General features: G+C 40.3%; 1 protein-coding gene across 2 annotated transcripts in view; it reads left to right on the top strand.

Moving 5' to 3' along the window:
• The first annotated feature begins 2089 nt into the window (after positions 1 to 2089).
• LOC125403541 (cytochrome P450 2C11) overlaps positions 2090 to 16652 on the top strand; it is a 35623-nt gene continuing 21060 nt past the window's right edge. For both annotated transcript variants that reach the window (XM_087907927.1, XM_048438959.3), the window contains exons 1-4: positions 2090 to 2263; positions 3012 to 3325; positions 4223 to 4385; positions 4540 to 4689. In XM_087907927.1, coding sequence (XP_087764053.1) covers positions 3158 to 3325; positions 4223 to 4385; positions 4540 to 4689 — 481 coding nt within the window. In that variant the 5' untranslated portion in view covers positions 2090 to 2263; positions 3012 to 3157. The remainder of the gene's footprint in view (positions 2264 to 3011; positions 3326 to 4222; positions 4386 to 4539; positions 4690 to 16652) is intronic.

Genomic DNA, 16652 nt, shown 5'->3' with positions numbered 1-16652 from the left:
GTTAAAGCACTTACTAAGATTTGAGATTGGGGCTGGGGCAAGAAGGCTTAACTGGTCACCAAACTTAATGGATTAAATTAAATTCCAGGGATCCATATGGTGGAGGGAGAGAAATGAACTCCTACATGCTGTTTTCTGACCTCTAGTGTTCACACATGTGAACCCCAAGCAGATAAACGCAAACCCACACACACATTAAATAATTAACTAAATAAAATGTGATAAAGATAAAAGGATGAGGTCACTCAAATTCCAAGATTATAAAGCCAAACTTTTCTGACCCTCATTTAAATTAGCTGGTGTGTTAATTATTTACCTAGGTAATGTGTACTTTGGAAGTCATTGATTAGGTTGAATCAACATTGGATCATATTACACAATGGGTAAGTGTTGGTGAATCCATATGAAGTGAACATTTCACAAAAGGAAGGATGTAAAACAGAAGGGACACAGGTTACAGTCCCAGCTCTGCCACCTAGTTTGTGTGTCTTTGACCAAAGCACTGACTCTCCAAGGTTCAGTTCCCTCCAACCTCAAAATGAGTAAGAGAGGTTGAGAGAATCCCAAGAGATATGATAGGTATGAAACTTCCTATGAATTGTTAGGAATCCCAGGAAAATAGGTAATAAAACATTGTGCATTTGGGTTCTTAGTAAAACTTAATTTTCTTGTACTGTAGCTTGAAATTATGATGCAAATTTATTATTTTTCACAACAGCAGAGATACAGAAATGGGATGGAGAGATGACTCAGTGATTAAGAGTGCCTGCTGTTCTTGCAGAAGCTTAGTGTTTGGTTCCCACTACCCATGTCAGGTGGCTCAGGTGGACATTCCAGTGTATCTGCATTTGTGTGCATGTACCAGTGCACACAAAATGAAAAATAAATATTAAGAAATGATCAATTAGAAACTAAAATGGCCAGCAACAGATAGATAGGTAAAGATATGGTAGTTTGTATGTGTACAATGTGGCGTTCAGCCTTATTTAGCACAATATGGGTGAGCCTGAAGACATGTTGAGGGAAAGGAGCCAAACAAAGAAACTATGACCTCATATGGCTGAAAAAAGCTAGTGAGCAAACAGAAGTGAATTAGAACCAGTCATCTCCAGGGGAGGGCAGGAGGAAATAAGGAAGAATTAGGTTGTATGTTTCAATTTGCAGTTAGGTAAAATGTACAGTGATATCAAGTTACACTTAAGGAAAGTAGCTAATAGTTACTGATATAGTAATATAAATGGAAAACATTCTACCAAGTAGAAACTTTTCTATAAAGTAGCTGTCGTGTGTGTGTGTGTGTGTGTGTGTGTTGTGAGTAGAATGAACCCAAAGCCTTGTACACACTGAACAAACTATATCACTGAGCTGTATGCCAGTTCCACAGAGTTTAACACCTGGGTATAGCATAATAATAAATCTCATTGCAAAGGTGGAGAAAGGACAGATTTAGGTTCTCGTCTAGAATTTCAGGAAGCACAGCTTTGCTTGAAAGAAAAAGTAACTGGTGTAAAGTGGTGAATTATGTTGCTTTGCTTGAGTATAGTAATCACTTAAATGTGTATATCAGAGTATCATTAAAGAGATACTTTAAATGTAGCCAATAAAAAGAAAAATTTAAGAGGACTGGACTGATGGGTCAGCAATTAAGAGCCCTGGCTGCTCTTCCAGAGGACCTGGGTTTAATTTCCAGTACCCAAATGGCAGCTCACACATGGCTTCTGACACCCTCACACAGACATACATGCAGGTAAAACTCCTATGAAGAGGAAATAAAAATAAAGTAAAAAAATTTAAGGACAACTCCCCGTACTGGTTAATTTAGGACCGATACAGCTTTGCATGTCATGCCTGTGTGAAAGCTCCTCTCTGGTGATGGTGGTTCATATTCTTCTCCACCTGCCCCCTCTGCGGTCCTCAGGGCAGTGGGTCTGTATGCCGAAGTTCCTTTCTTCCATCTCTCCCAAAAGCACATGCCTGAAGCTCTGCTAGCTAACTCTGAGCCCCTCCTCCCAGTCTGCTCTGGGTTCCTGTATTTCTTCATCCCGGATGGTAACTGGCCCAAAAACCGCAGAAGCAGCTATTGCTTCAGGACTGCCGGCTGCTGACGAATGAGGAAGTTATGCAGAGACTAGGCTTTTCTGCAGAACAAAGCCTGAGCAAGATGGTGGAATAGTCAGCGATCAGCACTCTTTCCCCAAGAGAATCAGCCATCTGAGCAACTACTCACACAAGAAAACAGCCCCACAAGCGTTAAAGAAATCAGGTGAGTGACAGCACCACATGGGCATAGCATAGTAGTAAGAAAACTCTCATGGAAAGTGGGACAAAGTCCAGATTGGTATGATCCTTCCTGATGCTCCAGGCAACACAGCATGGCAGAAAACGAGGACAATGTGCGGGGGGCTTTGCCTGGGACCCTCAGCTGAGAAAGTTTCCCATCCTGAGGGAACAAAAGGGAGAAGCTGTACTATTGATTTAATTTCTAGAGAACACGGTCTCATTTTGTCAATAGTCAAGTGTGGTGGGCATCCAGAGCGATATCTGCCAGCTGAGCCACTGCCAGTCTGATAGCCTGCACTTTCTGAGGGGTGAAAAGGGCTTTGTAGGATGTCAAATGGCAAAAGGTGTGGTATGTTAACTGAGCTAATAACGTGGCTTAACTGGTGACTAATCAACTCTAATGTTAGTACAGCACACTAAAGCATTTTTAAAAAGCTCTTCATTTTTAAGGCATATATTGCAATCACTGGGAAGCTTTATCAAAAAAAATTACTATATATACGTATGTGCATATGTATATGATTTGCTTTAAGTGTTTGAACAATCTTTTGAGCAAATGATTTACTTTACTGTCCCTCCCCCCCACGTTGCATATTGGAATCACCTGTGGGGAATTCAAAAACAAAAATCACAGTCCATGGGTCCCACCCTGGGCCAGTTATGACAGGCTTCCAGGGTGGAATAGCAGTGTGAGAGAGTGAAGAACAGCTTCCGTTTGTATTTTTCAACAGGCCAGAGTCCACAAAGAAGAAAGATTAGAGGAAACCTCGCTGATTGGTCCCTTATGCCTCGGAGGCACATGTTGAGCTCGCAGCAAGCGTTATAAAAGCTCTGGACTGCGAGCTCACAGGTGTCTCCCTGAGAAGAGAAAGCTGCCATGGATCTGGTCATATTCCTGGTGCTCACTGTCTCCTGTCTGCTTCTTCTCTCACTCTGGAGACAGAGCTCGGGGAGAGGGAAGCTACCCCCTGGCCCCACTCCTCTCCCACTTATTGGAAACATCCTGCAGATAGATGTGAAGGACGTCAGCAAATCCTTAAGCAAAGTAAGTGCTTTTCTCTGCTAAGTTTCAGAAGAAAGTTAATCTCTGCCATTATTTAACTATTTTATTTACAGCAAATATTCACATAGGTTCTAGTATTTAGGGTGCCATTGTCAGGAATAGTGGAATGCTATAACGCACATAAATTCTCTCTCTGAGCTTGTGTGTGTGTGTAGATGTTTGTGTGTCTGGATGAAGAAGCCAGAGGTAGGCCACTGAGCCTAGATCTCAGTGATTGGCTCATCTGGCTAATCATCAAGCCCCAGGATCCACCTGTCTCTGCCTTCCAAGGGCTGACCTGAGAACACCTAGCTTTTTATGTGTTCACTGGGATCTGAAGTCCAGTCCTCATAATTGCACAGCAAGCATTATAACAAGCATCTACTAAACCATATCCCCAGTCCCAAAGGACTTAAAAACGTATAGATTTCTAATTATTAGTCACAGAATCCCCTGAAAAGAGCTCAGTAGGTGGTCTTGAAGCAAGTTCAATAGCAGCTGGACATTTGTCCAGTGTGGACTTTGGAGACGGTTCGCACAAGTAGCAGAAATTCACTAAGCAGCGTTCAAATTTGGGTCTTTTATTTATGTAATGTTGAGATGAATTTGAAATCCTTTAAGCCTCAGTCTCTTTAGCTGTAAAATTAATAAATGTAGCTCAAGGTGTTGGTTAGTTGTGACGGTCTGTGTAGGATTTCCCTCGTAAGTTCTTGGCAAATGGGGGACATTCTGCCCATGGCAGCTACAACAAACAGCATTGTTTTTATATATGAAATCCAGCAACATTTGAAGCTGTTTTATGGGAGCAAAAAAAAAAAAAGTCATCAATAGTATGATGACATCAGTAGATCATACTGATTTTATTTTCATTTTTATTTGGATATTCCCCCAACTTTCCAGTTCTCCAAAGTCTATGGCCCTGTGTTCACTCTGTATTTTGGCACAAAGCCCTCTGTGGTGTTGCATGGTTATGAAGCCGTGAAGGAGGCCCTTGTTAATCTCGGAGAGGAATTTTCTGGAAGAGGCAGTTTTCCAATATCTGAAAGAGTAAACAGAGGCCTTGGTAAGTGTGAAGACAAATGTGTGCATGTGTGAGTTGGGCCTTGGCCATGCAGATGAGACTGGATGAGCTTCCGGCTGCTCTGGGCCATCCAGATGGCTCCATGTGCCGGTTCCTTGTCGGCTTCCTGACTAGCTCCTGTTTCCCATCCTGGTAGGAATCCTTTTCAGCAATGGGACGAAATGGAAGGAAATCCGGCGTTTCTCCATCATGACCCTCAGGAACTTTGGGATGGGGAAGAGGAGCATTGAGGACCGTGTACAAGAGGAAGCACAGTGCCTTGTGGAGGAACTGAGGAAAAGCAAAGGTAGGTGTCACTTTGTGTCATTGACCAGGTTGCTCCCTTCTCTAATGATCTCCATGGCAACACTACTGGGGCAGCCAGATCTTACCCTGAGGGAAATGCTTGACAATTTTATGAGAGCGGGAAGATTTGGTCCAGAGAACCAAGGAAGATTTTGTAGCTCAGCGCTTTCCATGTTTGTACACAATGTCTATACATATGGGGTGGGGATAAAAATTCATTAAATTCTGTTTGGGGCCAAGCTTTATATTTTCAAACAATGCCCTATAGCTAGAAGGTTTGAATACCTCTTTTCAAATTTGACAATATTTCCCCCGTAGCATAATTGTGGGCTAAGTATTCTAGAAAGTTCCAGTAGTAAATGTCTGTGAGAGGACATTACTGATGTGACCTGCCACTCCACGGAATGTGAAAGCATGCATTCTTTCACTTCATTGGCCTGATTTGTAGCTTCAGCTTCCCTGACAGACATGTCTGGAGTTCTTTAAAGACCCATGTCCGCAGTGTTCACAGCGATGGTGTTTATGTGTGGTTTCTAGTTCCTAGGCACCGTTAATGTTTCCTTAGCGCTTGTGCTTTGCTTCTCCATTCTTGACTATTTAAAGATGTCAGTTGGCGTTACTTAATGTTACTCACTGTGGACTTTATTATTTACACATTTTAAGAACCATTTACATTATAAAAGGAATTTTAAAATTGGTTTATTGAACTACATCTCAATTACTATTAATGCTTAACTGCAACATCCCTAATTATAATTTGGCTCTATTTCAGTTCTTTTTGTTATCTTTATTTTAGTACTAATTGTGAATTTTATTTTCTATGTTTTATGAGGCTCTGATATCTTGGGCTGCCCTTCCCAAGGCTAGATAATTGATAACAATAGCAAATACTTTCTCCAAAGCATGCTTTTGGGATGCAAACCAACATATCTATGGCCCTCAACCACTTCTTTTAGTAAATTCCCACATATCAAGTCCACGTTCTTGCTGTAAATCCATCCAAGGCTGGGTGTGGACAATTTAGCGACCTCTCAAACCCACGGCCTAGAGATCTCTGCAGTTCATCAAACTTTCCCATCCTCAGCTGACAAAGTCTGGCTTTCCTGTCACGGTCATCCCTCTGCATACAAACTCCAGCAAAGGTCTAGCTCTCTGCTTTCCCTTTCCCATCTGCTTCCTGGTCTGTGGTGGCACTTCTGGAGCTGCCCAACCTGTCATTCTTGGATGGTTCCTCTTGTGGGTTCTGTCCTTGTCCTTTCTAGGAGTCTGTTGAAGGGAAACATGATCTGTGAACCTTACCTTATTTGAATGAAAATCAAATTCTGGCTGAATTTTAAAACGATAGAATTTTGAGTTGATGGTAATTTTTACCTACCCTCTACTCTTGGCTTCACTCATCTGTGATGTAGTTGTCACAGTAAATATGATTTTCAGCTTGATTTCTAAATGCCCTTGATATTTACATGACTCTTCGAAATGAAGTGGAAGGCAAGACTGAGAATCAGACTTTCACTGTGAACTCCCTTGTCCCAAATCTCAAATAAATAATTCCCAATGATTATCTTTCTCTCCTAGGCTAAAATACATTCTGAACATTCAATGTTATGGCGTGTTATACGGAAAAGGGATGTGGCTTAGACATACTTAACTACTAAATAGGTTTCTTCTGTTGAATTCCTCACCATGTGTGCATAGAAATCTTTTAAAACTAGCAAACAATAATTGTTTGCTTTTATGGAGTTCAGTAAGGAATGTGATACTTTCATCTAATTTGTCATGACGATGTATAGTTACTAGCATTTCATCTCCTTAGACATTTATCAGTTCTTTTTCCTGGGTGAGTTAGAATCACTCTCTTTCAGTTCTTTATAAAATTGTTGTAAATTTTATATTTATAAATTTATAGAATTGATGTAAGCTACTGTTACTGTGCTGTGGAGAACTAGAATTTATTCCCCCTATGAAACTGTATTTTTTCCTATTATCCAGCCTCTCTATTCTTCCTAAATACCCCTTTTAACCTCTAGTAAACACCAATCTGCTTTGTTTTTTGTAAGATCAACTTGCTCTTTAACTTTCCACTATGAAAGAGAACATGCAATTTTTTTTCCTTTTTTAAAAATTTTATTTAAATTCCATTTTTTCATTTATTTTACATACTGACCACAGTTTCTCCTCCTTCCTCTCCTCCAAGTCCCTCCCCCCATTTCCCATATATCTCTCTCCTCTCTCACTCCTCTGCCTCCATCCAGAAAGGGGCAGGCCCCCACAGGCTTGAGCAAAGCATGACACACCAAGTTGAGGCAGGACAGAGCTCCTCCCCTTGCAACAAGACTGGACAAGGTAATCCAGCATGGGGAACATGTTCCCAAAAGAAAGTCAGTGCCAGGGATAGGTCCTGATCTCACTGCTAGGAGCTTTAAAGGCACCAAGCTACACATTGTCACACACATGCAGAAGGCCTAGGTCAGTCCCATGAAGACTCCCTAACTGTTGGTCCAGAGTCTATGAGCTCCCACGAGCTTAGGTCATCTGTCTCTGTGGATTCCCCTGTCCTGACACCCCAGGCTCATATATTCCCTCCTCCCTTTCTTCAGCAAGACTCCCAAGCTCAGTCCAGTGCTTGGCTGTGGATCCTTGCATCTGCTTCTATCAGTTACTGGGTAGTATATCTCTGAGGACAATTAGGGTAGTCTTCAGTCTGATTAGGGTAGAAGGCCAGTTTGGGCACTCTCTCCGTTGTTGCCAGGAGTCTTAGCTGGGGTTATTCTTTTTTTTTTTCTATTTAGCAATTTTTATTTATTTTTTATTGAAAATTTCCACCTCCTCCCATTTCCCTCCCGCTCCCCCATTCTCCCTTCCCCTCCCTCTCCAGTCCAAAGAGCAGTCAGGATTCCCTGCCCTGTGGGAAGTCCAAGGTCCTCCCCCCTCCATCCAGGTCTAGGAAGGTGAGCTTCCAAACAGACTCTGGCTCACACAAAGCCAGTACATGCAGTAGAATCAAAACCCAGTGCCATTGTCCTTGGCTTCTCAGTCAGCCCTCATTGTCAGCCACGTTCAGAGAGTCCGGTTTGATCACATGTTCCATCAGTCCCAGTCCAGCTGACCTTGGTGAGCTCCCATTAGATCAGCCCCACTGTCTCAGTGGGTGGGTGCACCCCTCGCTTCCTGTCTTCCTTGCTCATGTTCTCCCTCCTTCTGCTCCTCATTTGGACCTTGGGAGCTCAGTCCAGTGCTTCAGTGTGGGTCTCTGTCTCTATCTCCATTCATTGCCAGGTGAAGGTTCTATGGTGATATGCAAGATATTGATCAGTGTGACTATAGGATAGGGCCAGTTCAGGAGTCCTCTCCTCAGCAGCCCAAGGAACAAGCTGGGGACATCTCCTTGGACACCTGGGAACCCCTCTAGAATCAAGCCTAAAATAGCTCTCTTAATTAAGATATATACTTCCCTGCTCCCATATCCACCCTTCCTCCATCCCAACCATCCCACTTCCCCAAAGTCTTCCCATTGCCCGTTCTCACTTCTCTCTCCCGCTCTCCCCTTACCCCCATCCCACTCAGAAGACCCAACGGAGAGGTGAGTGTGTTTCAGACCGGCCGGCGGACACCCCAGAAATGGAGCACAGATACCTTACAATCCCCTAAACTATCTGGGTATTCAGCAGGGGCTTCTCTCCCCGGCTACTGCCTCTCCCTTCCTATTCCATCAGCTGGGGTTATTCTTGTGGGTTCTTGGGGAATTTCCTGGTGCCAGGTTTCTCCTTAACCCCCATATGATCCCCCCATCAAGATGTCTCTTTTGTTACACTCCCTCTTGGTCTAGCCTCCAACCTGCCTCCAGCACTCAGCCCATCCAAACTGCTCCCTCAAGTTTCCATCCCTCTGTCCTCCCCTCCCCTGCCCCCAGTTTACCCAGGAGATCTCTTCTATTTTCATTTTCCAGGGAAACCCATGCATCATCTCTCTTTGGGCCTTCCTTGTTTTATAGCCTTTCTGGGACTGTGGATTGTAGGTTAATTATCTAATATTCTACTCCAAATACCACTTATGAGTGAGTACATACCATGTTCATCTTTCTGGGTCTGAGTTGTCTCACCCAGAATAGTTTCTTCTAGTTTCATTGATTTGCTTTCAAATTTCATGAGGTCATTGCTTTTTTCAACTAAGTACTATAATACTCCATTGTGTAAATGTACCACATTTTCTTTATCCATTCTCAGTTGATTTCTATGTTGTTTCCATGTTCTGGCTATGACAAATAATGCTGCTATGAACATATCTGAGTAAATGTCCTTGTGATATGATGGAGGATCCCTTTGGGTATATATGTCCAAGAGTGCTATAGCTGGATCTTGAGGTAGATTGATTCCTAATTTTCTGACCATCGTACTGCTTTCCAAAGTGACTCTACAAGATTGCACTCCCACCAGCAGCGGAGGAGTGTTCCTCTTATTCCAAATCCTCTACAACATGAGCTGTCATCAGTGTTTTTGATCTTAGCTATTCTGACAGGTGTAAGATGGTATCTCAGAGTCATTTTGATTTAAATTTCCCTAATGACTAATGATGTTGAACATTAAATTTCCATCAGCCGTTTGACATTTTTCTGAAGAGAATTCTCTATTTAGATCTGTACCCCATTTTTAAATTGTGTTATTTGATATTTTGATGTCTAGTTTCTTGAGTTCTTTATACATATTTGAGATCAGCCCTTTGTCAAATGTGGAGTTGATGAAATCTTTTCCCATTCTGTAGACTCCTGTTTTGTCTTATTGACCATGTCCTTTGCCTTACAGAAGCTATTCAGTTTCAGGAGGTCCCATTTATTAATTGTTTATTGTAGTGTCTGTGCTATTGGTGTTATATTTAGGAAGTAGTTTCCTGTGTCTGTGCATTCAAGGCTAATTTTCACTTTCTCTGCTATCAGGTTCAGTGTAATTGGTTTTATGTTGAGGTCTTTGATCCATTTGGACTTGAGTTTTGTGCATGGGGATAGATATGGACCTCTTTGCATTCTTCTACATGGCGACATCCAGTTATGCCAGCACCATTTGATGATGGTGCTTTATTTTTTCCATTGTACAGTTTTGGCTTCTTTGTCAAAAATCAGGTGTTTGTAGGTGTATGGATTAATGTTGGGGTCTTTGATTCAATTACATTCATGTGTCTGCTTTTATGCCAACACCAAACTGTTTTTATTATGATAGCTCTATAGTAAAGCTTGAAGTCAGGGATGGTGATGCCTCTGGAAGTTCCTTTGTTGTACAGGATTATTTTAGCAATCCTGGGTTTTTGTTTTTCTATATGAAGTTGAGTATTGTTCTTTTGTGGTCTGTGAAGAATTGTGTTGGGATTTTGATGAGGATTACATTGAGTCTACAGATTGTTTTTGGAACAATTGCCATTTTTTTTACTATGTTAATCCTACCTAACCATGAGTATGGGAGATATTTCTGTTTTCTTATATCTTCTTCAATTTCTTTTCTTTTTGAAGACTTAAATTTCTTGCCATACAGGTCTTCCACATGTTTGGTTAGAGTTACTCCAAGATATTTTATATTATTTGTGGCTAGTGTAAAAGGTATTATCTTTCTGATTTCTTTCTCAGCCCATTTATCATTTGTTTATAGGAGGACTACTGATTTTTTGAGTTAATCTTGTATCTCTCTACATTATTGAAGGTGTTTATGAGCTGTAGGAGTTCTCAGGTAGTTTTTTGGGTCACTTAAATTTGAGATCATATCATCTTAAAAGAGAAAAAGTTTTAATTCTTCCTTTCCTATTTGTATCCTCTTGATCTTCTTTTGTTGTCTTATTGCTCTAGCTAAAACTTTGAGTACTATATTGAATAGATAGGAGAGCGTGGACAGCCTTGTCTTGTTCCTGACTTTAGTGGAATCACTTTGAGTTTTTCTCCATTTAATTTGACATTGGTTGTCAGCTTGCTGTATATTGCTTTAATTTTGTTTAGGTATGTTCCTTGTATCCTGGATATCCCCAAGACCTTTATCATGACAAGGTATTGGATTTGTCAAAGGCCTTTTCTGCATCTAATAAGATGATCATTTGGTTTTCTCTTTCAGTTTGTTTATATGGTGGATTACATTGACAGATTTTTGTATGTTGAACCATCCCTGCATCTCTGGGATGAAATCTATTTGACCATGGTGGATGACTTTTTTATGTGTTCTTGGATTCAGTTTGTGTATACTTTATTGAATATTTTTGCATCCATGTTCATGAAGGAGATTAATCTGTAATTCTCTTTCTTTGTTGCATCTCTGTGGTTTGGGTATCAGGGTGACAGTAACCTCATAAAAAGAATTTGACATTGTTCTTTCTGTTTCTATTTGTGTAACAATTCGAAGAGTATTAGTATTAACTCTTCTTTGAAATTCTGGGTAGAAACCATCTGACCCTGGACTTTTTTGGATTGGGAGACTTTTTTTAGGTTGCTTTTTTTCTTTAAAAAATTTATTAAAAATAACCTATCTTTTCTCATTTTATTTTACATGCCAAATCCATTTCCTACTCCCTTACCTTCTCCTCTTCCCTCCACCTTCCCCCTGATTCTACCCCAGCCCCACCTCCATCCACTCCTGGTTTTGATACTTTCATTGACTGCTTCTATCTCCTTAGGGGGTAACAGATCTTTTTAAATTGTTTATCTGGTATTGATTTAATTTTGGTATATTGTACCTATCCAGAAAATTGTCCCTTTCTTTTGAATTTTCCAATTTTTTGGAGTACAGGTTTTTGAAGTATGACTTGATGAGTCTCTGGATTTCCTCAGTGTCTATTGCTATGTATCCCTTTTCATTTCTGATTTAGTTAATTTGGATATTCTCTCTCTACTTTTTGGTTAGTTTTGGATAAAAGTTTGTCTATCTTGCTGATTTTCTCAAAGAAACAACTCTGTTTCAGTGATTCTTTGTATTGTTCTCTTTGTTTCAATTTTACTGATTTCAGCCCTGAGTTTGACTGTTTCCTGAAATCTACTTCTCCTGGGTGAGTTTGCTTCTTTTTATTCTAGAACTTTCAGGTGTGCTGTTAAGTCACTAAAGTGAGATTTTCCCAAATTCTTTCTGTAGGGACTCAGTGCTATGAACTTTCCTCCTAGCATAGCTTTCATAGTGTCCCATAAGTAATGTGGGAGTCCCCTCTGTATGCTGTGAATACCATTGATTAATAAAGAAACTGCTTTGGAGGAAGGAAGAACTAAGTTAGGCAGGGAAAACTAAACTGAATGCTGGGAGAAAGGAGGTGGAGTCAAGGAGAAGTCATGGAGCTGCTGCCGAAGACAGATGTACTGAAACTTTGCTGGTAAGCCATGAACTCGTGGTGATGCTCAGATTAATGGAGATGGGTTAAATTAAGATGTAAGAGCAAATAAGAATCTAGAACTAATAAACCAAGTAGTGATTTAAATAATATAGTTTCTCTGTGATTATTTTGGGAGTCTGGGTGCTGAAAAATGAACAAGCAGTCTCCCTACAACACATAAGTTTGGGTATGTTGTGGGTTCATTTTCATTGAATTCTATAAAGTCTTTAATTTTTTTTTAAAAATTTCTTCCTTGACCCAGTGGTGAATCAGTTGAGTGTTATACAGTTTCCATGAGTTTGTAGACTTTCTGTAGTTTGTGTTGCTGTTGAACTCTAACTTTAGCCTATGGTGATCAAATTACATACAAGGGTTATTGCAAATTTTTTGTATCTGCTGAATTTGTCTTATGACCAAGTATGTAGTCAATTTTAGAGAAGGTCCCATGAGGTGTCAAGAATAAGGTGTACTCTTTTGTGCTTGGGTGAAATGTTCTGTAGATGTCTATTAAGTACATTTGAGTCATAACATCTGATAGTTCCCTTGTTTCTACATTAAGTTTCTTCCTGGCAGACCTGTTCATTGGTGAGTGTGGGGTTTTGAAGAATCCCACTATTAGTGTGTATGGTCTGATGTGTGGTTTAAACTTTAGCAATATTTCTTTTAGAAATGTGGGCACCCTTGTATTTGGGGCATAGATGTTCAGAATTGAGAATTCATCTTGATAGATTTTTTTCCTGTGATGAATATAAAATGTCCTTCTCCATCTCTTTTGATCGATTTTAGTTTGTAGTCTATTTTGTTAGATATTAGAATAGCTATACCAGTTTGCTTCTTAGTTGCATTTGATTGGAAAAAACCTTTCCCCAACCCTTTAATCTGAGGTAGTTTCTGTCTTTGAAGTTGAGGTGTTTTTCTTGTATGCAGCAGAAGGATGGATCCTGATTTCATATCCATTCTGTTAGTCTTTTTATAGGCAAATTGAGTTGTAACATGAGGGGTCCTGTTTGTTTGTTGGGGGTTTCTGTCCCGCCCAGCTCCCCAGCTATTTAGTCCCAGAGAAAAATCACACAAGAGATCTCTGTAACTTATAAAGCTGATTGGCTCATTAGGTCTGGCTACTTATTAGTTAACTCTCACATCTTGATTAACCCATTTTTTCTGATCTATTTTAGCCATGTGGCTCAGTACCTTTTTCAGTGGGGCAGCTCACATCTTGCTGCTTTGGTGATCTGGGCAGGAATGGGAGGAATTAACTTCCTCTTCCCCAGAATTCTCCTGCTCTCCTTGCATCATTTCCACTTCCTGTCTGGTTTTCCCACCTACACCTCCTGCCTGGACAATCAGCGTTTATTTAAAACATGATTAACAGAATACAGACAATTCTCCCGCACCATTGAGTCTATTGATATTAAGAGATAGTCATGACCAATGATTGTTAATTCCTATTTATTTATTTATTTATTTATTTATTATTTATTTATTTTGGTTTTGGTGGTGGTGGTAGTATGTATGTGTTTCCCTTCTTTGAATTTTCCTGGTGTGAGATTATCTATTGCCCTGTTTTTATGGGTGCAGCTAACTTCCTTAGGTTGGAGGTTTCCTTGTAATATTTCTGTAGGGCTGGATTTGTGGATAGGCATTGCTTAAATTTGTTTTATTCATGGGATATCTTGTTTTCTCCATCTATTGTGTTTGAAAGTTTTGTACAGTAGTCTGGGATGACTTCTGTGGTCTCTTGGTGTCTTCAAAACATCTGTCCTGGACCTTTTTACTTTTAGAGTCTCCCCTGAGAAGTCAGGTGTAATTCTGATAGATCTACCTTTGTATTTTACTTGGCCTTTTAACTTTGTAACTCTTAATATTCTGTATTTTTATTATTATGTGGCAAAGGGACTTTTTTTTTTTTGGTCCAGTCTATTTGGTGTTCTGTAAGCTTCTTGTACCTTTATAGGCCTCTCCTTCCTTAGGTTGGGAAAGTTTTCTGACTTTGTTGAAAATACTTTCTGTGCCTTTCAGCTCAAATTCTTCTTCTATTCCTATTATTCATAGGTTTTGTCTTTTATGGTGTCCCAGACTTCCTGGATGTTTTGTGTTAACAGCCTTTTGGATTTAATATTTTCTTTGACCAACAAATCTATTTCCTCTATTGTATCTTCACTGCTTGAGATTCTCTTTTACATCTCTTGTATTCTGTTGGCAGTTCCTGTTCATTTATCCAGGTTTTCCATTCCCAGAATTCCCATGACTTGTGTTTCCTTTATTGCTTCTATTTCAATTCTCAAGTTTTGAACTGTTTCCTTCACCTTTTTGTTTTTTTCTTGATATTGCTGGGTCTTGAGGTAGGTTGTTTCCTAATTTTCTGAGAAATTGTCATACTGATTTCCAAAGCAGCTGTACCAGTTTGCACTCCCAATAGTAATGGAGGAGTGTTCCCTTTCCCCCACATCTTCTCCAGCATAAGTTGTCATCAGTGTTTTTGATATTGGCTATTCTTACAGGTGTAAGATGGAATCTCAGAGTTGTTTTGTTTAATAAATACATCTTTTTAAAACTTTTATTTATTATTATTATTAAAAATTTTCACCTCCTCTCCTCCTCCCATTTCCATTCCCCTCCCCCCTACTCCCCCTCTCCCTCCTTCTCCAGTCCAAAAAGCAGTCAGGGTTCCCTGCCCTGTGGGAAGTCCAAGGTCTTCTCCACTCCATCCAGTTCTAGAAAGGTGAGCATCCAAACAGACTAGGTTTTCACAAAGCCAGTACATGCAGTAGAATCAAAACCCAGTGCCATTGTCCTTGGCTTCTCAGTCAGCCCTCCTTGTCAGTCACGTTCAGAGAGTCCGGTTTGGTCACATGCTCCATCAGTCCCAGTCCAGCTGGCCTTGGTGAGTTCCCATTAGATCAGCCCCACCATCACAGTGAGGGACGCACCCTTCACGGTCCTGATTTCCTTGCTCATGTTCTCTCTCCTTCTGCTCCTCATAAGGACCTTGGGAGCTCAGTCCAGTGCTCCAATGTGGGTCTCTGTCCCTATCTCCATCCATCGCCAGATGAGGGTTCTATGGTGATATGCAAGATATTGATCAGTGTTGCTATAGGATAGGGCCAGTTCAGGTGCCCTCTCCTCAGCTGCTCAAGGAACAAGCTGGGGACATCTTGGACACCTGGGAACCCCTCTAGAGTCTGGTATCTTGCCAACCCTAAAATGACTCCCTTAATTAAGATCTATACTTCCCTGCTCCCATATCCACTCTTCCTCCATCCCAACCGTCCCATTACCCCAAGCTCTCCCCTTCCTCCCCTTCTCACTTCTCTCTCCCCATCTCCCCTTACCCTCACCCCAGCCCACCCAAAAGCTCTCAATTTTTGCCTAGCAATCTTGTCTACTTCCAATATCCAGGAGGATGACTACATGTTTTTCTTTGGATTCACCTTCCTATTTAGCTTCTCTAGGATCACAAATTATAGACTCAATGTCCTTTATTAATGGCTAGAATCCACTATCCACTAATGAGTGAGTACATACCATATTCATCTTTTTGGGAATACAATTTTTTTAAAAGATGTATTTATAACCCAGACCCAAAAAGATGAATATGGTAATACATACATCTTTAAAAGAAATTGTATTCTGTTGATGACTATGTCACGCAATAGTACAGTTCTCCACTAGAGGGCAGGGTTTGCTAAGCAAATGTGGGATCTGGCTGGTGACTGTAAATAGTTCCAGAACAGGAAATCCTTGTTACTTTTCTTTTCAACACCTAAAGAATTTATCAATTTAATCTTTATGTTTGACCTGTGTGTGATTTAAATTAGAAACACAATTTTAAAAAATTTAATTTACTTTAGGCAAACCTATTTTCTAATAATATGTGTTCTTTTTTAGATTAAAAAATAGTATTAGAGATGGAACATAGGGTCTTACATCTACTAAGAAAGGCTCAACCACTGAGTTATATCAAAGTCTTTGATTTCATATTTTATTTTGAGATAGGGTCTCTCTAATGTGTCCAGAATCACCTCAAACTCACTGTAGCTCAGAAAGGGTGAAAACTTATAACAGTCCTGCTTCAACCTCTTGAAAAACTAGGATTCCCTGCTGGCATCACTAGGCTAGGTTTTTTTTTTTATTAAAATGCTATTATTATTATTATTGGTTTATTTGTTTAGGCATGTGGGTGTTCTGTCTACATATACGTCTGCACATCAAAATAGGGGATCGAGTCCCATGGAACTACCATTGTAGACGGTTGTGGACCGCCATGTGGGTGCTGGGAACTGAACTCGGGTCTTAAGTAGGAGCAGTCAGTGCTCTGAACTGCAGAGCCATGTCTCCAGCCTGAACTGCAGAGCCATGTCTCCAGCCTGAACTGCAGAGCCATGTCTCCAGCTTACAAAGTAATGTTTTTTTTTAATATTGTCTTTTTAAAAATATTTTTACATTTGTCCCACCAAGTGCATGCATTTTTTTTTAAAAAATAATCTTTCACTCTTTACTCTTCCTCTCTGCTGGTTCTATTTGCAATTTCTTCAATTATCCATCTGTGTTAAAAACTGTCAAACTGTTATTTTCTTCCTTCCTATGCTAATATTTGATTGACTATAAGTTCTCTACAGATGCGTGATTCTGTGTTTA

Source organism: Myodes glareolus, chromosome 7, assembly GCF_982192425.1.
Source record: "Myodes glareolus chromosome 7, mMyoGla1.1, whole genome shotgun sequence".
In the NCBI taxonomy this organism is placed as follows: Eukaryota; Metazoa; Chordata; class Mammalia; order Rodentia; family Cricetidae; genus Myodes; species Myodes glareolus.
This window is presented reverse-complemented; position numbering and strand designations above follow the sequence as displayed.